The sequence below is a fragment of the Myxine glutinosa genome, chromosome 13 (assembly GCF_964187855.1).
Source record: "Myxine glutinosa chromosome 13, kmMyxGlut1.1, whole genome shotgun sequence".
NCBI classification, from domain to species: Eukaryota; Metazoa; Chordata; class Myxini; order Myxiniformes; family Myxinidae; genus Myxine; species Myxine glutinosa.
Genome location: NC_136273.1, coordinates 61519816 through 61543690, shown reverse-complemented (window position 1 = coordinate 61543690; position 23875 = coordinate 61519816). Strand labels below are relative to the sequence as shown.

Sequence of the window (23875 nt, the reverse complement as noted above, 5' to 3'; positions counted from 1 at the left end):
TGTAAGGAGCTTATTGTAGTCTTGTATCAATGCGACACCCCTTTCTGCCCTGTCGTTCACCACGACTAAGCCACTGGCGGCTTTCTTTGCTTCCTGAAAGCTGGTTTCTTGCTCCCATGAACCAGGATCCTTATCCATCCAATCAGTTGGGGTCCCTAGGATGCTGAAGAAATGCTTGGTGTGTTTTGTTATGAGGCCAGCGATTGACAGGGCGGTTCCTCGTTTGATAGCTGGTCTCTTTGGAGAGGGGTTTTCACCGTCATTTTTCAATGCTTCAATCATATTGATCTTGCTTTCTTTGTCAATTCTGGTGTCAAAGAATGCAAATGCCACTAGTACTGGGCTCATGTACCACGTGTGGCGGCCAAGTGCCTTCAAGGCTGCCTGAGCCATCTTCTGATTGATTTGTTCAAACTTTTCCAACTTCTTGAAGAGGTTAATGTCATTCAGGGGAGCCTCAATAGCTTGTGGAGCCCAAAACCAAGCCTGTACATACACAAGGCAGACAAAAATGTTGAAGGCTCGGAGTTCTCTCGCCTCTCGAAGTGTCAAGTGGAGCTCTGACCGAAACATGAACACCTGTAGTGAATATAGTGCTTTTGCCATCCATCTGGCTCTGTGCATTGCTCCTGGAGCCATGATCCGGATTCCACGAGGTGGGATTCCTCCCTTGTAGATGACAGTCAGTTCTAGGAGTTCACGATAATCATCTCGTGGCTGCTGATCTTTCAAACACACAAGAACGTTTTTGCTTCCAACACAGTGTCTACAGATCCCATTGAAGCCTTCCTCTCTGAGAATTGATCGTGAAGAAACTTCCTGTCATCGGGGTTGGTGATTATGGCCTCCGAATCTGCATGCCTAAGATCAAACGTCTTCTCCAAGGAGGCCTTGAAGGATGCTTCCTTTTTCTCTTGGGTCACACCACCCCCGCTTTGCACCTTTTTGGAGGCTCCTCCATTCTTCATATAGCCTCTCCAAACGATGGATGCAGTGCTGCTTCGTCGTTGTAGGTAGGTGAGCTTTTTCCCAGAACTTCACAACCTCTTCAATGGTGAGGGTTGCACTCTCCCGGGCAGTGCGATTCTCCTTCTTCAGGTGATGGAAAAACAGGACAAGAGATTGATGCACAGTCGGGAGCTTGGCACCTTTGATGGCATCTCCAGAAGTGGACCCAATGAGATACACATTATCCTGAGCCCGAGTTTTCAATGAAACACTGGTACTAGCACATGCCATATCTGCAAAATATGCAAGAATGTGGGTAAAATCCTGTTAATTCTTACTCCACAGGGTCACTCTCTACAAAAGAGCCACAGTCAATAAGTTAGGCCTACATATTACACACTAAAAAAGCGTACCCCTGACCCCGGGAACCTGTACAAAACATGCATGAAAATTGCCCAGATAGTGATCATAGGAAGTCTCAAAACTGTATGTATAATATATTGTATATATATAATGTATAATGTGTATTTATGTATATTTATTATTTAATGTATATTTACTATATATTTATTTTTAATATTATATTTAATGTATATATATAATTATGTATTTATTTTGTGTATATACAGCCCAAAAAATGGGAATTCCTATTTTTGCATGGGGGAAAATTCATCACTGATGTGGCACCCCTACATATAATTGGATTCCATTCAAATTTGGTGTGGTTTCCTTTGACACCAAAAGGAACAAAAATAGACCATGTCCCGGAGAAAATCTGCATTTTGCTTTTTTGAAGCCCACCCTAATATATATATATATATATATATATATATATATATATATATATATATTATATATATATACTAGCGGGGTCACCCGTGGGAATCCCACGGGCATGGATGTGTGTGACATTTCGACATATTGAGTTCGATGCTGCACCTGCACATTCAGTTATATAAAATGGTTTAAAAAACTTTCTTCTGATATTTGTGATTTATTTCAAACAAACTGTATTTCCCATCTACACGGGCATGTATTCCTATTAACGTTATGTAAAGTACATAAATTGTGTGGATTACATCATTTGTGGATGTGATCAATTGCCAGTAACCATCTTATATAACTGAATGTGCAGGCGCAGCATGTAACTCAATATGTCGAAATGTCACACACATCCATGCCCGTGGGATTCCCGCATGGATGTGTATGGCGAATTTTAAATATATGTCGACTGTTATTTTAGGCGGTGTATTTTCGTTTATCATCATGGCGCGATTTAAAAAAATATATCTCTGCATTTTCCTCTCCAATACCTCCTCACACTTTACACACACACCGGCCCATGTTTACATATACACACACACACACATATACACCCACACACATATACACATACACACACACGTACATCGACACACATGCACACACACACACACACACACACACACACACACACACACGTACAGACACATATGCACATATGCAAATATGTATACACATATGTATCCACATATACACATATATACACATATATACATCTCCATACATCTCCACACACACACACACACACACACACACACACACACACACACACACACACACACACACACACACACACACACACACACACACACACACGTACAGACACATATACACACAAACACACACACACAGACATGTATATACACATACAACAACAACATGCATTTTAAGGCCATTTTCCCTGCTAGAGCGGGGGTTAGCCTACATACACATACACACACATATATACACACATATTCACGCGCACACACACACACACACACGTACACACGCACACACACGTACACATGTCCCACATGTATATATCCCACATCCCACATGTATATACATGTTTAAAGTGTACGTGCCCTTCCCCCCTCCCCCGCCCGGCAACGCTGGGTACTTCTGCTGGTAACGAATAAAATAAAAACGAAGAAATAGGTGGAATTGGCTGAAATTCGCTCGGTGAATTCACGCGGTGTATTCGGTTCGGCTCGGTTCACTCGGTTTAAAGAAAAAGCGATAATGTCGACATGTTGCTGTCTGTGTCATGTTGGGCGGTGTATGATACTCGTTGGCTGTTGGGCGGTGTATGATACTTGTTGGCTGTTGGGCGGTGTTGTGCGGTGATATGGTGTATTTTAAAAAATATATCTCTGCATTTTCCCGCGTTGGTGACACCGAGTCGTTCTTCATCGATCGTCTCATTCATTTTGGAAATGGAAGTTTCCACGCAACGCATGAATTGTCACGATCCTCAAGAGGAATTTGTCTCGTAATCATCAAATGATAAATGGCAAGTAAATTATATTGTGGAAAATTAAAGATTTCAAATAAACCTATTTAAAGTGTATGCGCACATAACTAATAAAAAAAACGAAGAAATATCTCTCGGTAATTTCCTGAAACATATTTTACTTCCGGCTAATATGTTGAATGAAATAAAAACGAAGAAATATATGTCGGCATCATTGTTGACGTTTTTGTGACGACTATCATCAAACGAAATAGTAATATATCATAACGGAAAAGCAAAAGCGAATTTTTAATATATATCGACACATTGCCGGCGGTGTCATGTTGGGCGGTGTATGATACACCATGACGCGATTTTAAAAAATATATCTCTGCATTTTCCCGCGTGTGTGGATTGTTCTCAATTATTGCTGACACCGAGTCTAAAAGTAAAACCATCGATAAAAATGAAATCATATGGTGAGTTAGATTGGAGATAAAGGCGTGAGAGAGACTCAATGGCCTTGAAGTTACAGGCCTTTGAGAATTCATTTCGTTCTATAAACGGCAACTTTCATCGGATTTTCTTCCCGTTTTTTTTCAACCGAGTCTAAAACTATGTTAGCGACTGTGAAAAATGAAATGATTTATCGAATTTGATTTGAAATAAAACTGGGGGAGAGCAAGACACCACGGGCCTACAAAACAGGACTCAAAGCTATGCGAGTTAATAAAATGGTGGATATTTGTTTATAGCCACTCCCAGAATGGGTGGAGCTATGGGTGGAGCTACTCTGCAAACCGAGTAAGCCACACCCCGGACAGACACCCAACAGATAGACAGACAGACAGACAGACAGAATCATCTACGGCTATTATAATATAGATATATCTATCTATAATTCCAGTAATCTCTGTGTGTTTGTTTGTACGTTTGTACGTTTGTACGTTTGTACGTTTGTCTGTGACCGCTGTTTCTCGACAACCACGGGTCCGATATACTTTAAACTTGCCAGGTATATTGCTGGGGACCCGAGGATGTGCCTTTTCAAGGTTTCATATTAATCGGACAAGTACTTACCGAGCTATGGCGATTTAGCCGTTCGCCGTTCGCTTTGGCGTTGCGAATGGACCAAACCATTGCATGTAAATAGAGGGGGGGGGGGGTTCTGTGGTCGTTGCGAATGGACCAAACCATTCATGTAAATAGAGGGGGGGGGGGGGTTCTGTGGTCGTTACTGCCACGTGGTTTCAAAGTTTTTTTTTGTTGTTGTTGTTTGCACGCATGTTTTTTTGCACCCACGTACGGGCACGCCCTAGGATGTTTACACACACACACCCCTACACAAATTTTTTTTTTTTTTTTTTTTTGGCAAGGAACGGGCACCCACGTACGGGCACGTCCTAGCTTATATATAGTACGGGCATGCCCTAGTATATATAAAAGAAAGTTTTTGTTTGTTTGTTACTTGCAAAATCGAATATTTTTCAAGTATATTGGTCGGTTGCGTTTGTGGTTCTGTCTGTTTGTCACCGGTCTACAATTCTAAACCGATCGTCACGAAACTTTACCAAGTTGTATAGGTCGTCCCAATTGAGAAACCTATTGATTTTGAGGTCAAATGCCAAAGGTCATCTGGAGGTCAAATTTCTAAAATCGCCATTTTAAATCCGATTGACTTGAAAATTGAATAGCATTTGTATATCAAGTCAATAAATCGGGAAATGAACTAATTTCGAGGTCAAAAGGTCAAAGGTTAACTCAAGGTCAAATTTTTAAAATCATCAATTTTCATCTAAAAAGCCATCAATTCTCAACCAATTGACTTGAAAATTGAACATAATTTGCATATTGAGTCACTAAATTGGGAAACATACTATTTTTGAGGTCAAAGGTCAACTCAAGGTCAAAATTTAAAAATCATCAATTTTCATCTAAAAAGCCATCAATTCTCAACTGATTGACTTGACAATTGAACAGCATTTGTATATCGAGTCACTAAATTGGAAAACATACTATTTTTGAGGTAAAAAGGTCAAGGGTCAAACTTCCAAAATCATCACTTTTCATCAGAAAAACCGTCAATTTTCATCCGATTGACTTGAAAATGAACAGCATTTGCACATTGGGTCACTAAATAGGGAAACCAACAATTTTTGAGGTCAAAAGGCTAAAGGTCAACTCAAGGTCAACCTTCCAAAATCATCATTTTTAATCTGAAAAATCGTCACTTTTCTTCCTATTGACCCGAGCTTTTTTTTTTTTTTTTGTATACAAGATTGAGGCTCGTGAAAGAGCTAACATTAATCACACAAAAAGTCAAACCGACACATAAAACACAAAATAAGGGGAACGGTAGACAAGATGGGGAGAGAGGGGGAACGACACAAACACAACATTTGAGAGCAGGGACATCGAGAGAAATGTGGGAGGGGGAGGGCTTGGGGGGAGGTGGGAGAGGTATAAAACACATGAACACTGCAAGGACTTCCAGGAAAGAAGTTGGAATTTCAAATTTCAAATGAACACTGGAATTCCAGTGTATCTGGGGTGAATTAGCGGGGGTAGAAAAGACCAAGGTTTTGGATGGGGGAAGATAAGAGATGGTGGTGAACAGCTGTTTTATACACCTGGAGGGAGGAGTGGGATTGAAGGGAGTGGGGGAGTTTGTTCCAGAGGTGGGAAAAAAGGGGAATGAAAGCGTGAAGGTGAGCAGAGAGCCTAGATTTTGGCAGTTTAACCATAAGAGGGTTGCTGGCAGATCTTGTGCGACCTGTAGGAATATTAGGGGGACAGAGCACAGAGAGAGCTGGGGGAGCAAGGCCGGAGAGGAGTCAGTAGAAGACAGAAAGACCACCAACCTGCCTGCGGTGAGTGAGTGAAAGGCCCTCAGAGTTAGCTTCATCGCAGGAGATTCCAATGATTCTGAAAGCTTTGGTTTCATCAGCGTGAAGCCGAGCTAGGTGTGAGGCAGGAGCACCGGCCCCGAGGGGGGAACACTGGGAACAGTGTTCCATTGAGCTGCGGATGAAAGCCTTGTATGTGGTGAGGAGCTCAGGTGTGCCAAGGAAGGACTTCGCACGACGGAGGATACCCAGTCGGCGACTGGCTTTGGAGGCCAGCTTGGAAATGTGGTTTTCCCAAGAAAGATCATGGCAGATAGTGAGACCCAAAAGCTTGAGCAACAGAACTTCTTGGAGAGGATTGTTGAGAAAGTAGATGGGAGGGTTTTCCAGTCGGTCTTTTCGGAGAGACATATTAAGAGTGTGAGATTTGTCAGGATTGAAAGACATGTTCCACTTGTTTGACCAGTCTGTGATTTTGTCCAGGTCTGCAGAGAGTGAGGAGGCTGCAGACTGCTGATCTGAGGGAGGAGGAATGGAGCGGCAGAGAGTGGAGTCATCAGCAAAGAGATAGAGAGGATTTTCCAAAGAGTCGGAGAGATCATTGATGAAGACCAGAAATAGCACAGGGCCCAGAACACTACCGTGGGGAACTCCAGCCAGAACAGGAAGGGGAGATGAGAGAAATCCATTCAGGGCCACACGTTGCCTACGACCAGAGAGGAAGTCCGCAAGCCATGAGTGGAGGTTTCCATGGATACCATAGGAGGAGAGTTTGGTGAGCAGAGCTGGGTGCCAGACTGTATCGAAGGCACGTGATATGTCAAGGGAGACAGCTCTTATTTCCTGTTTGGCATTGAGGACCTCCATCCATTGTTGAGACAGCAGAAGCAACATGTCCAGAGTAGAATGACCTGGTCTAAATCCAAATTGATGATCAGAGATCAAGCCATTGAAGAAGAGGAAGGATTTGATATCCGAAGCAATGTTGGATTCCATGACTTTGCTGATAATTGGGAGCAGGCTGATTGGTCTGTAGTTTCAAAGATCTGTTTTTGCACCTTTTTTGTGTAACGCGGTAATGTTTGCTGATTTCCAAGATGCTGGCAGATGACCTTGAGCAAAACAGAGGGTGAAAAGAACAGAGAGAGCGTGAGATAGAGTGGCAGAGCAGGATTTTAGGACCCGTGGGCTGATGCCGTCTGGTCCAGTTGCAGAATCAGAGTCGAGGTTTGACAAAAATTTCTCCACCTTGTCAGGAGAGAAGGACACAGAGTCCAGGAGCAGTTGGGTTCGACTGGGATCAAGATATGATCGCCCATTTGATCAAGATTGTCAATTTTAATCTTGATGAAATGGACAATTTGCTGTATCAATGGAATTTTTTTTCTTGGGGAGGCTTCCCGGCGGATTTTGCAAGTATCGTGCTCCGCATGACGTCTTCTTGTTTGTTTGTTTGTTTGTCTGCACGCGCTAATCTCCTGAACAGTGAAAGATAGAAGGAAACCTCTGAAACAAAAAATGTCGGGACAGGCCCCAGGAAGGTTATAGGCTAGGAGGCGAGACCTGTCGAGGCCGCCTCGGCCGGGCTGGGCCTATTTCGCAATAAATCTTCTTCTTCTTTCAAAATTCTCTTGAAGTACAACTTATGCACTTAATAGGAATATCTGACTGATTGCAACACATGCTTTCAAAATACTCTCTCGTGGGGCCCGACAGAAGAAAGGACAAGGAATCGTTGAGCACTAACTGATACTGGGCTCGCATCAGACCTATATACAGAAGATTAAATTCATTCAAAAAGAACCCAGGCAACGCCGGGTGCATTCAGCTAGTATTTCATAAGGTGTTCATGTTACATGACATGGGTCCATATTTTTATGGAAATTTATCATTAATCTACTTTAATGAAAGCATTTTAAGCAAGCTTGGCACATGCTAGTCTTTCTTGTTACTAATCAGACATGATTCGGGCTCTGCCATGGACCGCTGATCTGCAGTAAATAAATGGTTGTCGTAGTCCCAACTCAGGATCGGAGTTTGAAGAGCGATTTGTAGAGCAACTCGCGCACTCGATATGAAAGGATCTTTAATGTCCACCAGCTGATGGTATCAGACAGGACACCTGGCTGGCTTAAAATCCATCCGATGGGCGATGCACTTTTTGATGCAATTCCACCCTGGCTGCTATGTACCAAAATTACTTATTTTTTGTTCAAAAGTTAGTTCAAACCTAGACAGGTAAATAATCAAACCTAGACCAGTTGGCTTAGAGGCCATATTGTCGGTGCAGAACAGAGTACACTCACCCTTAAGCTGTCTAATGTGGGCTTGATTCTCCATCCGATGTCGACAGCTCTTGGATGAGGTAGCACAATTAAGGTGAACTGTTACAGGTAGGTGGCCAGAGAAGCCCACTACGATTACAGGTGGTATGACGGAAATAGAAAGAGAGCCATGCAGATGAAACAGTGCATTGATAACATCAGGGAGTAGACAGAAAGAAGTGCAGCAATGTCAAATCGACTCTTACAAGACAGAGCTGCCTGGGGAAAGGACATTGAGAGATTTGCCAACGAGCTCATCTCTTATCATATACAACCACAAGCAAGCAACGACTTCGAATCAACAACTGCCATCGATATTCGGTATGGGGACGGAAATATGTGCAGGAAATATACTAATTTGCTCAATAATCTTAACCAAAGTATTGCTTATGTAAGGAAAACAGTCTCCAACTGATGAATGATCAACAACAACAACACGAAACAGACAATTGAGCTACCTTTTTGTGACAATGATCAACCAACATCCTGACAGCTATCCCCACGATGATTGGTAGCTTAACTGTTCCTACAGCTGATATTCAAATAATTTTCCCACTCAAGCTTGTGTATAAATTTACCATTGCAGAGTCCTGGCACTTTCGTTTGATTCCTGCCTCAAGTTGAAAATGGCTTAGCACATTCACATTAAATATACGAGGAGTGTTCACAAAGTTATACGAACTAGATACTCATAAGTCATAACCGACCAATAAAACAAACGGTTTTTACATCTCTTTTCTATATATAAATACAAGTTACCGGGTTGTGTCTGAGTGAGGTAAACTTCATAACCACAGCACGTACAATGCTGAACAAGGTTCACGCTTAATTTCTTCTTTTTTTTTTGGTAGTCCACCGGGCCACCTAAATGGATTTTTGGTGGCTCGTATGATTTTGAGTAATTGTTTTATTTTACAGAAACAAGAAAAAAACAATACGGGGAGATACATGGAAGAATAAAAAGGGATTTTTTTTTTTACCATGTGTAGTCTGTGACCACCAGCATCAAAATGGTATCTAGTCAGTGGTATTTGTAAGTGTGAGCCAAAATAGCAATCCATTATACATTATTCACAATTAATTTTCTTTTAAACCTAACTAACTCTCGGGAGCTTTCTCAAGCCCCGCCCCCAATAAATACAAAGATACACATTAATAACGGTCACACTCCTCAAAACAGAGATATTACACCATGAAAACACAACAACAAAATCCATGTGGCTAACGTAAATGACATACTTTATTCGGAAGTTTCAAGTAAAACACCATTGCATCCATTGAAAGAGCCAATGATAGCTGTCATTGTATAATATTATTTATATACAGTCATCCCTCGCTATATCGCGGTTCACTTTTCGCGGCTTCGGTACATCGCGGGTTTTTCTCGCTAGTATATGTAAAATTATATCGCGGATTTTTCGCTATATCGCGGGATTTTGCGGTATAAATGTATTTTTATATACTATTATTTTAAATATTTTTGTGGTAAAATAAGCATTTTCTAGCCTAAAAAATTAAAAAACGTAAAGAAATAAGAAAAATACAGTAATTAAAACATATTACAAGAAATAAAATACTGTACATAGTGTACAGTAGAAGGGTAGACAAAGAGTCGTGCGTATGGAAAACGCAGATGCGGCAGCTTCCACTTGCGCTAGTTACCCACGTAATGGGTAACTGTAATGCTCTTTCTGGCTGTGCAGTACATTCATCATCGTCATCACCTTCATCGTCATCAGTACTGCACAGCTAATTCATCATCATCTTCATCACGCAAGTTGTAGTATTGAAGAGCCGGGGCTCTTGCTTGATACGGACGAAATGACGAGCAAGACACAAACTCGTCCGAGAAGATATTTATTCTCAAAACCAACTCGGGAACACTGAAAAGCCCGTTTATCGGTCTGCATTATAAAGCACAACCAGAAACCGAAAGCCACGCCTCTCAAGCGTGGCGTGCTTCGGTGGTCACGTGATCAACAGGTGTAGCTGATTATACCCGCAAAGCGCGGCACGCTTTAGCGGTCACGTGACCAGCCACTCTCGCGCCGGGGATCCCCGCCGGTGACGTCACCGGCTGGAGCAAGGAGATTCTGATGCTGGTCTTGCTTGGGGGACCCATGGGTAGCTACAGTATCTTCAATGGTGAGTACCCATTAGAATTTTATATGTTGTTAAAATTACGTATGTTTAAGAGTGTAAAAAGTGTTTAAGAGTATAGGAAGTGTTTATAAGAGTATGGGAAAGGTTAATAAGAGTGTGGGGAGGGTCATAAAGCTTTAAAATATATATAAATAATAAAATAAAAATATGGTCGCTACTTCGCGGATTTTCGTCTATCGCGGGGGGTTCTGGAACGTAACCCCCGCGATAAACGAGGGATCACTGTATATGAATATATATATATATATATATATATATATATATATATATATATATATATATATATATTGTTACGGGACCGCGGCGAGGATGTTGTTTGCCGAGCGGATGGCCGCCGCGCCCGAACAGTTATCCCGACTAACCCGATTCCTGAACGTTGGCCGAATCGCGCCACAGATATTCAATGGGGAAAAGACTAAAACGAAGGATGGAAAGAAGAAAGAAAGACAAAGGGTAAGAAATACAAATATAATTTATTTCTATTTACAACCAAAAGTAACCAAGGAGAAGGAAGGATAATAAAATAAAGACAGACGGAATCAAGAAGACACAGTGAAAATTGCTAGCTTATCTAAACAGTCTTACTTTACGCAGGGACAGAACAAACAAAGACAGACTCACGCGGGGAATGATGACAGGAATGGCAGGAGGTGGATGGCTGGAGGGAGAGGGTGAAAACTGGAACCGGAGCACGGTCAGGCCGTGAGTGAGCAGCCGCCGCCCCTGGTCGATCGGCACGTTTAGCAGCCGCCGTTCCTTCGCAGCCACGGACGAAACTGCCGTCGAAGCTCAAAGCTGTGGTGGTTTGAAGCTGTGGTGGTTTGAAGCTGCGGTGGTTGTACTTGTTCTCAGGCTTGGCACTTGGCACTTGTTCTCTCTGACTCCCTCTCTTGCTCTCTTTGCTTCGCTTTTCCCTCTCTCTCTCTTGCTCTCTTTGCTTCGCTTCACCCCTTCTCTCCTCTCTCTTAGTCCAACTACTTCAAGGCTTTTGCACGCGCTCTTTATAGCGCCTCAGGCGATCAAGCCGCTGGTGTCCAGGACACGCCCATCGGTGAGCTCACCTCGGCCCTGGTTGGTCGCGCGGGCTCCCGATCCCACCCTTAGAGGAGGCGTTGGCAAGGCCACGCCCTGTTCCCGGCGCTGGGCCGACTCCTCCCACCTTCGGCTCCGAGATTACCTCGTGGTCAATGGAGTCTTGGGATGAAACAAACCACAGCTGTAGCAACCCTAACAAACCGCCCAGTGCAGTTGGCAATTGAGGCTTTGAGGGAATGCAGTTGGCAATGGTTGGAAGGGGAATGTGAAGGGAATCTACTCTTATTTCACTTGGTGCAATGGAGTATTTAAATTAATGGAAGACACAGCCTTACACTAATACACATAATAAGGATATAACTACTGAACAGGGATATATGGTGTCCTGCGTGTATGTTTTATGGAATTAACTACGGGGAACGCCCTTTGACCTTTATACAACAAATGCAGGAAGGAGGGTGACATTTTACAACAATTCATTACACAACAATAAAAAAACAACATTCTCATATCCACAATATATATATATATATATATATATATATATATATATATATATATATATATATATATATATATATATATATATGTATATATATATATACAGTAGTGACCCCTAATTCCGAACGCCCCTCATCTCGAACTACTCTAATTCCGAACCGTAAATTCGAGAAAATTTTGTCCCTAATTCCGAATATATTTCTATAACCGAACCGCCAACATAGCGTTAGCGTCGTTCATATTTCCCGCCACGAGCGTCGTTCATATTTCCAGTGCTGAAATTAGAGAACTGTGCTTCCATTGGTCTAAAACACAGGCCATTGTTGAAAAGTGGCACCCTAATAAAGCAGTGGTTAACAGAAGCATTAACTTGTTCAGTGACAATGTGATTGACCACTTCAGAAAAATTAAGAAAAGTCGCCAACACCAGGCAAATTTGGAGAGGTGGTTCTCTAAAGAAAGCAAGCCTCGTGAGCCCCAACCCTCTGCAAGTGATGTTAAGAGACAAAGAGAGCAAACACCAGAAGCACAGTCATCTGATGTTAGCTTGGAAGGTGCCTCACCTTCCAAGCAATAAAACCCTCTCCCTCCTTCCTCCTCTCCAGCTTCCACATGCACCATCAGAACTCTCCACTAGGGTAAATGCAGTTATTTTCACGTTAGTACATTTATTTCTTGTTTTTATTATTATTTAATATTTAGGGCATTTACTCATCTTATTTTACCTTGAATCATGTGTATTTGCAGTTAACAGTGTCTTGATAATGGGTTTTTGGGGTCCAGGAACGGATTAATTCACTTTCCATTATTTCTTATGAGGAAAATAGTTTCTAATTCCGAACTTTTCCCAATCCGAACAGCCGCTGGAACGAATTAAATTCGGATTTAGAGGTCCCACGTGTGTATATATATATATATATATATATATATATATATATATATATATATATATATATATATATATATATATATGTACAGTATATATATATATACACAAGTTCAAAACACACCTGGTCACAAGTGTGCCGCACTGACCGGGTCCTCAGTCGAGGTCCTCAGCATCCCGTTTCGGCCCTTCAACCTCGATACGATCAGATAAGGTGGGCCAGCAGGGGCACATCCACATCCACATGCAGCAACTGCACCTGGATGCATACATACCCCCACCCCCAGCCAGTGCGAACAACAACAACACCTCCGCATCCAGAATCCACAACACCAAACAAACATGGTGGAACACTCAAACACCCACCTTTATACCCTTCACCACTCACAAACAAAACACACCAGATCATTCATACACACACATACACACCCACACACACACACACACACACACACACAACACCAACCAACCAACCACCTACCCTTACATCATACACCACTCAACATACAAAAACACACACTCATGCAAAAATTACTTCATGCAAAAACACACACCCTCACCCACTCACTCATATACATGAAATAAGAAATAATAATGGTAACAAAAAAAATAAAAAAACACACCACCAACCTACACCATTCGACGTGCCTCCATAAACTTCCTCCATATCCAAAATGAGCCTTTCAAGGCAACCTGGGCCACCTTGTCACACATCCTCCTTCTTTCTGTCCCACACACTCCCAGCCTAGCAAGAAATTCAGAAAAGGAATTGCCAATATACCCTCTACACCCCACCTCAAATGGCTGACACGAAACTCACCAACCCTTCTCCCGGCACTCTGCCTCCAGCTCACTGTACTTTCCTCTCTTTCTCTCGTGCACCTCCTCCATGTTCTCTTCCCAAGGTACCGACAATTCCCCTAAGATGACCTGTCTTGTTGCACCTGACCAAATGACAATGTCAGGCCGCAACCTTGTCACACAGATCTCCTCTGGGAATACCAATTGTGGCTTTAGGTCTGCCACCACCTGCCAATCACAAGCATCTGACAGCCCTCTTGCTTTCCACCTCCTCCTCTTTCCACCTCTTACCACTTGGCCCTCTTTGATAAACCACACCTCTCCCCCATCAGTCTCCTTCTCCACTCTTCTTTCTCTCGACCTCAACACCTCTTGTTGCACCATCTGCACCACCACCGCCAGCACCTGATCATGTCGCCACCTGTATTGTCCTGCTGCCAATGCTACTGAACATGCACTCAGTGCATGCTGCACCGTTCCCACACCTCCACACAAATAGCATCTCTCCTCCTGCAACAACCCCCACAATCTCAAGTTTACTGGTGATGGAAGCACATCATACGTTGCCCGCAACAGGAAATTCAACAATATTGGCTCCATCCTCCAAATCTCTTGCCACTTCAATAACCTCACCCGCACACCTTCCCACTTAGTCCAAGCACCTTGCTGTGCCTGACCGACTGCTTTCACATATCTCCCCTCCTCTTCCTTTCTTCTCACCTCCCTCTCAACCATCTTCCTCCTCTCTTTTACACATGCCTTTCCCCATCGCTCATGCTCCATCCACCCCAAGTCATGCTTCCCATGCTGTACCATCCCCATGACCTCCTCCGGTTGCAACCGCTCCTCCATCTCGTCCACCTCTGCTCTTGCATTCCACTTCCGACTTCCCTTCTTCTCTGGGGAGAGCATTCTTTACCACTGCATCACTTGAATCCCGCAACATCATGAACTCCCGCACCCTCACCACCTTAAACTCCTCGGTTAATGATGTCAAGGGAAACTGGAGTTTTCTACCCTGACCATAAAAGGCAATGTTCGTCAAACAGCGTGGCACTCCCAACCACCTCCTCACAAACCCGCTCACCACAACCTCCATCCTCTCTACATGCCCAATTGCAATATCATACATCATCAATGGCCACAATACTCGTGGCATCAACCCAAACTTCAAACACCATACCTTCAACTTACCTGGCAAACCACATCCATCAATCCTCTTCAAACCTCTCAAAATAGGCCGGTAGCAAAACCTTGGTAAGGGCCTAGAAATGAAATTTCGTTCCGCGGAATGGGTGCTATGTGAAATTTCACCTGATGCTAACTGTTGGTACACCAAACATTGGAGAAAAAGTTCTCCGTCCAACTCTTGCCCATTAAGGGTATGGAGGCCCTTAAAGATATAGTAGTTTATCCCTTTCGACAAAATACCTTTAAAAAGAAAACATCTTTACTGCGGCATTTATACGATTATATGAGGACCATAAACGTGCCGCCAGCAGTCGGGGGATGTGAAAAGGCCCTTCTGATCATCCGGTGTTGAATTTCCAACCCCAGTGGCGTAGCGAGGGGGGGCATGGTGCCATGCCCCCCCCCCCCCTCGGCAATCTCAGGCAATCTAACTTTCAAAATTTTCCCGGGGGTGTCCATGGGGCCATCCCCCCTCAGGGCCATGAAATTTTTCAAAAATAACAAGAAACTATTCAGGCTTAGCTGCAACTTCAGCAACGGGCACAATATGGCCACAGATCGCATCTCAGGCAATCTAGATTTTCAAAATTTTCCTGGGGATGACCCCCTCTCGGGTAAATGAAGATTTTTTTAAAAACGACCGGTCATTGGTCCCCCCCCCCCCCCCCCCTCGTGTAAATCCCTCATATAATTGTATAATATGCTAAAACCATTCTGTGTACACTGCTTAATTTTGATTGGCAAAAGGGTTGATATGCGATAAGCGGATAGACTGTACGTTGGGCTTGGGCGGTTCACTGAAGATAAATTGATCCTCCTGAACACTCTTGAGGTTGGTAACTCACCCACGAAGTGAACAACCGCGGAATGAGATGGATGGTCATGGAGCGAGCATTGCTCAAGATCCTTGAGGTGAATTAGGGAAAACAGTAGGCCGTGCTGACAGTCAGAGCTATTCACAGCGTGTTTATTAGTACCGTACCGTACTTACAAAAACGTTTCTCAAACAATACAGGTAAAAAACAATATAGAGTGAACAACGGAGAAACCTTAAAAACACCGTAAATCACAACCATATATGGGCATTGGGCATCAGATTTCAACAGCTCAAATATTGAAATGCTAATGGTCGTTTTCTATGTCGCTGTCATCACTCCCGGACCCATTTTCGAATGCATTTTCCGTCGTCGTATTGGTACCGTTGTCACACTCTTGGCACAAACACATGTCTGTGCATGAAAGGCCCGAATTTAGGCATGAACAGCGACCAGACGTACATTTCGTTTTCTTACAGGAACATGCCACCGCTTCCAGTACTGATTTAGGAGCGGGTGCGCGAGTCATCCACACAATCCCCAGCCAGTGATTTGAGAGTTTGTTTCTTCCCTCTCGAGTGTAGGAGTTTAATGTCTTGGCACAGTGAAAGAATTTTCAGTTCAACTGACACGACATCGACGGCGGAATATTCTACCAGGTCCGGTTCACAGTCAGCACCAACAATCCAGGAGATGAGCTTCAATAACAGGGGAGGCACACTACGCCTCATCTCGTCAACAGTCAAATCAGATGCTTTTAACGGCCATGATGGTGGTCCTTCGTCTTGGCCAGCCATTTGAGCCCTGATAGACAAAGCAGTCAAGTAGGCCATTCGGGCCTCTTCCTCATGGGATGGAGTGGAACTCCTACCTGCTGACTCAGGAGACTGAAAGTCATCGTCTTCAGTTTCGATACTGCTGGTGTCTGTGGAAGAACCTCCGAGTTGGCTCGCGACCGCACCAGTTGTCAATGTATCGGCAAAAACCAGCAATGACAGATTCTGCTGCGGTGGGCGGTAGAAATGGAGTTGTGGATACCTCTTTGCTAGTATGTTCTTCAGTCGATCAATCCTGGTAAAAAGATGCACAGGAGGCATTGTCAAATGTTATCATTTCATTTTCATCAATTAGTCAGGTTCACTATGTCAATAAATTATATTTCGTTCAAAATCATGGTACATTAGCAAACCTATACATTTTTGGAAAGGTTATAGCATAAGGAAACTAAAAATCAATGTTTACATTTGGAGAGATACCTGTATGGCGGCCATTTTGGATTTTCAAAATGGCCACTGTAAAATACATATTTTGTTCTATTTCTGCCTCTAATTACCCTAAAAACTTTTTAAAATATACTAAACCTATATTTTCAGGGACAAGGAATCCAATGAAAGTATCAAATTAGCGCTATGGGGAATGGTAAGACACGAATCAAAGGTTTTGAATTGCAAAATACTGTCTTTATATTCGCGATAAGTTGCATAATCAAATACATGTTATCATTTTGTACAGGCAGTTAATAACATCAAAATGTGTCACAATAATTCATATCACCAAACATACACAGGCAGTCAGCAAAATCATATATACACATGCAGTCAGTATAACTTCACATCTACACAGGCAGTCAATGACAATATATACACAGGCAGTCAATGGCATCAAACATACACGATTACAGAATATGCCATTTAGAGTTCGTCATCACTGTCCTGTGTGTCGTATCCGACAATATAGTCCGCATCGTTTTCACAGTCCGTTCCACACAAGCAAAGGTCGGTCAAATTGATTGGCAAATCGAATTGGTCGAATGGTCGATCGAATCGAATTCGATGAATCGAATCGATCGAATTGGTCGAATGGTCGAATGGTCGATCGAAGCGATTGGTCGAATGGTCGAATTGGTCGAATGGAATTGGTCGATTGGTCGAATTGGTCGAATCGAATTGGTCGGAATTGGCAAATGTAAACATTGATTTTCAAATTTTCCATGTAATAACGTTTCCAAAAATGTATAGGTTTGCTAATCTACCATGATTTTGAACGAAAAAACATAGTGAACCTGACTAAATGAAGGAAGTTGGGGGCATGCGCGTGAAGCGCGTTGCCGCGGGCGCTCATCTCCCGACACGTTGGCTTTTGAGCCTGCTTACTGCCCGGACGATAGAGCCGACTACTGCAGAGTTCATCAATAAGCAACTGATAAATATGAGTCTAACCAAGAAAATAAGTCGAGCTTGTGAAAAGTAATTACCTCCATGACGCATCCACTTTGTGGAACCTTTTGACCATCTTGACCAACATGTGAGACAACTTCGTGAGTCTGAAGACTTCCTGCTCAGTGATGATGCGTCTTTCGATGATCTCCCGGCAGAATTCCTCAAAAGCCTCTCTGAATGGAACACTGAAAGGGACAAGGAAATTATTTAATTTTTGAGACTACAATGATAAATAGCCCCGTGGGGGACTGACGGTTATTTCTCGTTGGGCCCTTGATTAACTAAATATCTCACACAATTAACCGAAATCGATAGAATTTAAAAATGTAACCTGTAGAATCGATGTGATCCTATCATTCTATATGAAAATCCGAACCATTTCGATGAATATTGGGAGATTTAAATGAGGAATACTTTCAGTCGAAGTAAGTGGTGACGAGTAAGTTGGGGGAGGCCTCATTGCTCCCATTTGCAGTAAAAGCACGGTTACGGGGAAATACAATTTAAGGTTATGGCGTTGTCCAGATGTTTCATGGCGAGTTGGTGTGGATGTACCTGGCAGTTTCTGGCAAAAAGATTTTTTAAAATTAATTAAAACCCCCTTTCATCCCCGTCATGAGGGGCGGATCCAGATGGGGAGCACAACCCCATAAGAACTCGTTGTCCTCTTGCTACTACCAAAATTGGTCCGAATCCTTCGGATAGTTACCTAGAAGAAACCGTTTTAATGATAATGAGGAATTAGGGGGAGGGATAATGATTAGATAATGAGGAATTTTCCCCAAAAATATATATCCCAATATATATATTCATACACTATATACAATATATACCTGTATATATAACTAGCTATACCCCCACATAATATACGTGGCCTAGTGTTTTTGAACACGTTCATTCATATATTCATATAAGGTAATTCACTGTAAACACAATTAACAATCTCGTTCTTCTCAGATACAACGCTTAATGAGTTCAATGATCAAACTCATGAGAGAGCTACATACAGTTAGTTGCCCGTGACTGAATATAGGTTTTGGAAGGTCTTAAGTGTATTTTGAGTCTTCGGGGTATCTAATGTATTTTGGGTTCTCTGGGTCTTTTTTGGTCGTATTCCACTCGATTGGAAACAAATTCCCTTACAACATTCCAATGGTGGAACTGGGTTATCTGCTCATACCTAGATGCAAATGGAAGTTGCACAATTGTGTCTCAATGGGGTAAACTTCATAACCACAGCACGTATAATGCTGAATGGTACCTCATTTAAGAGTTCTTGGGTCTGGACAGTGCATGTGATGGTCTAAAAATATCGATATTCCTGCAATTTAGAGTTGTGTGCATTTTTTGTGCAGAGGTTGCAAACACAAGAGGTGTATAGGATCAGAATTGTTAGTTCGCACACCTACCGGAATTTAAAAAAATAATATACCCATAAACCATTCTGTCAATTCCTTCGAATGTATAAATACGTTGGTGTGAATTTACTTTACTGAGAAACCTTAGTCGTCTTAACAGTTGGTGACTATTATGCGGACCTGGGTAGAGGGGAAAGGGTGAGGACTTGAAGAAGAAAGGGGGAATGGAGGACAAAGAGTTGGAAGGGGGAGTGTGAGGACTTGAATCACATTTTACATTTCACGGAATTTGCCTGTGTTCCTGCCATTATGCTGTCAAAAGACATTTGTGGCAAACTCCCTAAATATTCCATTTTATTGGGAATGATTTCCCTCACAACAGCCCAGTTGAACCGGGTTATCTGCTCATTTTCAATATATAAGTGCTTATGATTAGTAAGGAAATATATTTGTCGTAATTATATTTACTTGAATTGTGAAAAACACAATAATCTCCGCAGTTCTTGGATTCTTACAAGTATCTCTTTCAAATAACTTTTTAAATGCCTCTATTAGTCAGATTCACTATGTTTTTTCATTCAAAATTTTTGGAGATTAGCAAAACTATACATTTTTTGGAATATTCAGAACATGAGGAATCCAAAAATTAATGTTGGCATTTGCGTAGACACCTTTGCGAAAATGACACTCAGGACAGTGATGAAGATCTGTAAAAGCATATTCCTGAACGGTATAGACCTCGTAGATCCTGTGTATAGGACTTATAGTTCAATCTGATACTAACAAGGCTGCTTTCTTGCTTTATAAACCCATACTTATAACTTCAAAGGACTTGCAATATCATGTATTATGTAATACAGTTATATCACAAATATAAAGACAATGGTTTTCAATTACCTTTGTTTGTTGCTTTTCTATAATCCTGAGCACTATTTTGAGGGCTTTATTGGATTCTTGACCCAAAAAACATAGGATTAGCATATTTAATTAAGTTTCCAGGTTGACTAGAAGCTGAAATAGCACAAAAATATTTATTTTATGGCGGCCATTTTGAAAATCCAAAATGGCGGCCATGCAGGTGTCTGTGCAAATGCCAACATTGATTTTCGGATTCTCCATGCTCTGATGATTCCAAAAATGTACAGGTTTGCTAATCTCCCAAAATTTTAAACGAAATTATATTTGTTAACATAGTGAACCTGACTATATCGTCAGCACTGCACACACAAACACAAACCTAAACAAAAATGTTAACTTTTGCTGCTGGAAGAAAATATACCCTTTGTGCATGTACTTGCCTTTCAGCAAGATGTCATATAGCCCAGGAGCATTAGCCAAAAATGAAGGGGAAGCCTAGAAGAAATTAGTAGAAAGCTGATTTTTTGCACAGAGCTCCAGAATGTCATCTGGATGCCCACAGTACAAAGTCCCAGGAGTCCCACCTTGTGGCATTTTCAAAATTCAAGATGTCCGCCGGTTAGACGGAAAATGCATAAATTGCGATAACTTCAGCCTATAACCTCATAAAAGTATACTTTTTATGTATAAATATTGAAAATGATATCTTGTGGATGCAAGGCGGGGTGTGGAAAACGATGCACTTGCTACAAGTCTGGTCTGGAGTGTACCCTCTTGTGTACTGTTTGTAATGGCCATAATTGCAAAAACTCTCGGGACATTGATTTAGAGGGTGATAACAGTGTTTAAGTCAGGAATAAGAAAAGTGACATTCAGTTAACACGGTACTGTCCAAAACACTAGAATCAGGTTGGGATGACTGGGATCAAAGAGTTGGTCTGCTTTTGTGTCGTATTGTAATTAAATTTCAAATCCCCATGTGTTGTTTACCTCTTGCAGGCCTTGTGGTCACAATGTGAAAGATTTTGCATTAAATAAAATAATAGCAAATTAACTTATCATGATTTTGATGTTTTTTTGCATTACAGCAGTGGTAATTTTGTCAGCCATCTTGGATTATATCTACATATCATTATCTGAGGTCACTGAAATATATTCTATTAAAATCCTAGTGTGCTAAAACATATATTTAGCCACGAAAAGTACACTTTTATGAGGTTCTAGGCAGAAGTTATCCATATTTATGTATTTTCCATCCAACCGGTGGCCATCTTGAATTTTGAAAATGCCACAAGGTGGGACTCGTGGGACTTTATATTGTGGCCATCCACATGGTATTCTGAAGCTCTGTGCAAAAATCAGCTTTCTACTAATTTCTTCTAGGTCCTAACCTAATGCTCCTGGGTTAATATTAACGAAGAATTATATTTTACTCGTTACTAGTCCGTGGTTTGTAATGGCACGGGAGGTGACGCAGAGGCATTATGACTAATATTGGTTTGAATTGCTATTTAACAACTAATTGATGGGGTTTTTCTCCCTGAGAGAACTAGTTATTGTGGCAATCATTTTCTGCTAAAATCAAATTTTGTTTGCAGGGCAGTCAACTTTCCCTGCATGGGGTTCTTCTTCTGTGCAACCAATTTTGTGGAATCCGCAGTGCGTGGTACCAGAGGATAGGTATCAAGTCCTTCTTTTAAATTATAACATCTTAATGAATATTTATGCTCAATGTCAACCATCACTACTTCTTTAAGGGCCTCAATTATTTTCACCTTGTGTTTTTTTTTTTTTGGGGTCCAAAAGAACGTTTTTGGCCCAAAGTCTTTCACGAACTGGTTGGCCAGACTTGATGGTTAACTGAACGTGATTTGGGCAGGAATTAGTCATTTGTTCAGGGTGCAGGCGATAACTCTCCTACTCTTCGTGAAGGCCACCTTGAGATCGTTAACATCCATAAATGGCGCCAGAACTGGCAGACGGTCCGCCGTCGTCCATATGAGGGACGGCACAAACATTGATGCGTTGCCTGCTTGTGAAACACTAGGATGGTAGTTTATAGCTGGGTCAAGATTCAAACCCAGGCAAGAGAGCTGATATATTATTATGCATACCTCTAGGCTATCCTGGCAGCCCAAATGTGTGTGCTCAATGTGAAAGAAAAAAATATAAGGTTTTGCTATTTTAAGGAATAATAAAATTGTTCAGTGAAAAACGTTTCAATTACTGTTAAACAACTGAAGGAAAATCAATTAACTCTGTGACATGATCAGCCACCAACGTTTTGTGAATGGATTTCCTGACCACCCTGCATACATTGCAATCCACAACATTTTACATTCGGTGAATTAAAATAAAACAATTCATGAGCTTTGACAGTTGTTCGATTGTGCAATTTTGAAATTTTAAACATCAATTGGACTTGTAACACTGTTGTCCTGTGACATGACAAATATTTCATCCTCCCCCTTTGACTTTCAATTTATCTTTACCTGCCTCCCATACCCCCACCTCCACCCTACCTTCACCTTTCCAAAACTCCCCCACCCTCGCTCCTCTCTGTCCACACTCCCTCATTTGTTTCCTTTTTTTTTCTTTTAATTTTATTTTCCTTTTTTGTATAAAAGAACGAGGTTCGTGCAAGAGCAAGCACATAAAACACAAAAAACATAAACGGACACATAAAACAATAAATGGAGGGGGAGACAAGATGGGGAGAGAGAGGGAAGCACACAAGCACAACAGTAGAGAACAGGGATATCGGGAGATCTGTGGAAGGGAGAGGGCTGGGGACAGGGGGGAATTTCAGAAATTAAGTCGGAGATTGAAAGAGGTGGATTTGGGGTGTATTAACGGGGGTAGAAAAGATCAAGGTTTTGGGTGGGGGAACTTGGGTGGGGGAAGGTGGGGGATAAGAGATGGTGGTGAACAGCTGCTTTAAGGACCTGGAGGGAGGAGTGGGAGTGAAGAGAGTGTGGGAGATTGTTCCAGAGGCGGGAAAAAAGAGGAATGAAAGTGAAGGTGAGGGGAGAGTCTTGATTTTGATAGTTTCACCAGAAGAGGGTTGCTGGCAGTTCTTGTGTGTCCTGCAGGAATATTTGGGGGACAGAGCACAGACAGAGCTGGGGGAGCTAGGCCAGAAAGGAGTCGGTAGAAGACAGAAAGACCACAACCTGCCTGCGGTGAGAGAGTGAAAGGCCCTCAGAATCGGCTTCATCGTGGGAGATTCCAATGATTCTGAAAGCTTTGGTTTCTACAGCGTGAAGCCGAGCTAGGTATGAGGCAGGAGCGCACCATCACAGAGGGGAGAGCAGTATTCCATCAAGCTGCGGATGAAAGCTTTGTATGTGTTGAGGAGCTCAGAGGTGCCAAGGAAGGACTTTGCACGACGGAGGATGCCCAGTCGGCGACTGGTTTTGGAGGCCAGATTGGAAATGTGGTTTTCCCAGGAAAGATCATGGCTGATAGTGAGGCCCAAAAGCTTGAGTAGCAGAACGTCTTTAAGAGGATTGTTGAGAAATTAGATGGGAGGGTTTTCCTGACTGTGTTTTCGGAGAGACATAGTCAGAGTGTGAGATTTGCCAGGATTGAAAGACATGTTCATGATCGTCATTCCTCTTCTGATTTTGTGAATACTTTTCATTTTACAGTTATTATACAAGATTAGTATGAA

At 42.2% G+C, this 23875-nt stretch overlaps 1 protein-coding gene across 17 annotated transcripts in view; it reads left to right on the top strand.

Moving 5' to 3' along the window:
* The window catches only part of LOC137438987 (muscleblind-like protein 3), a 139323-nt gene that overhangs the window by 89098 nt on the left and 26350 nt on the right, over positions 1 to 23875 (top strand). For 4 of the 17 annotated variants that reach the window (XM_078767586.1, XM_078767587.1, XM_078767589.1 and 1 more), the window contains exon 8: positions 21801 to 22579. The exons of 7 other annotated variants lie outside the window; for them this stretch is intronic. In XM_078767586.1, coding sequence (XP_078623712.1) covers positions 21801 to 21902 — 102 coding nt within the window. In that variant the 3' untranslated portion in view covers positions 21903 to 22579. Of the gene's footprint in view, positions 1 to 21800; positions 22585 to 23875 lie in introns of those variants that run through there. 6 more of the 17 variants (XM_078767575.1, XM_068134527.2, XM_078767590.1 and 3 more) reach the window with 5 other exon arrangements.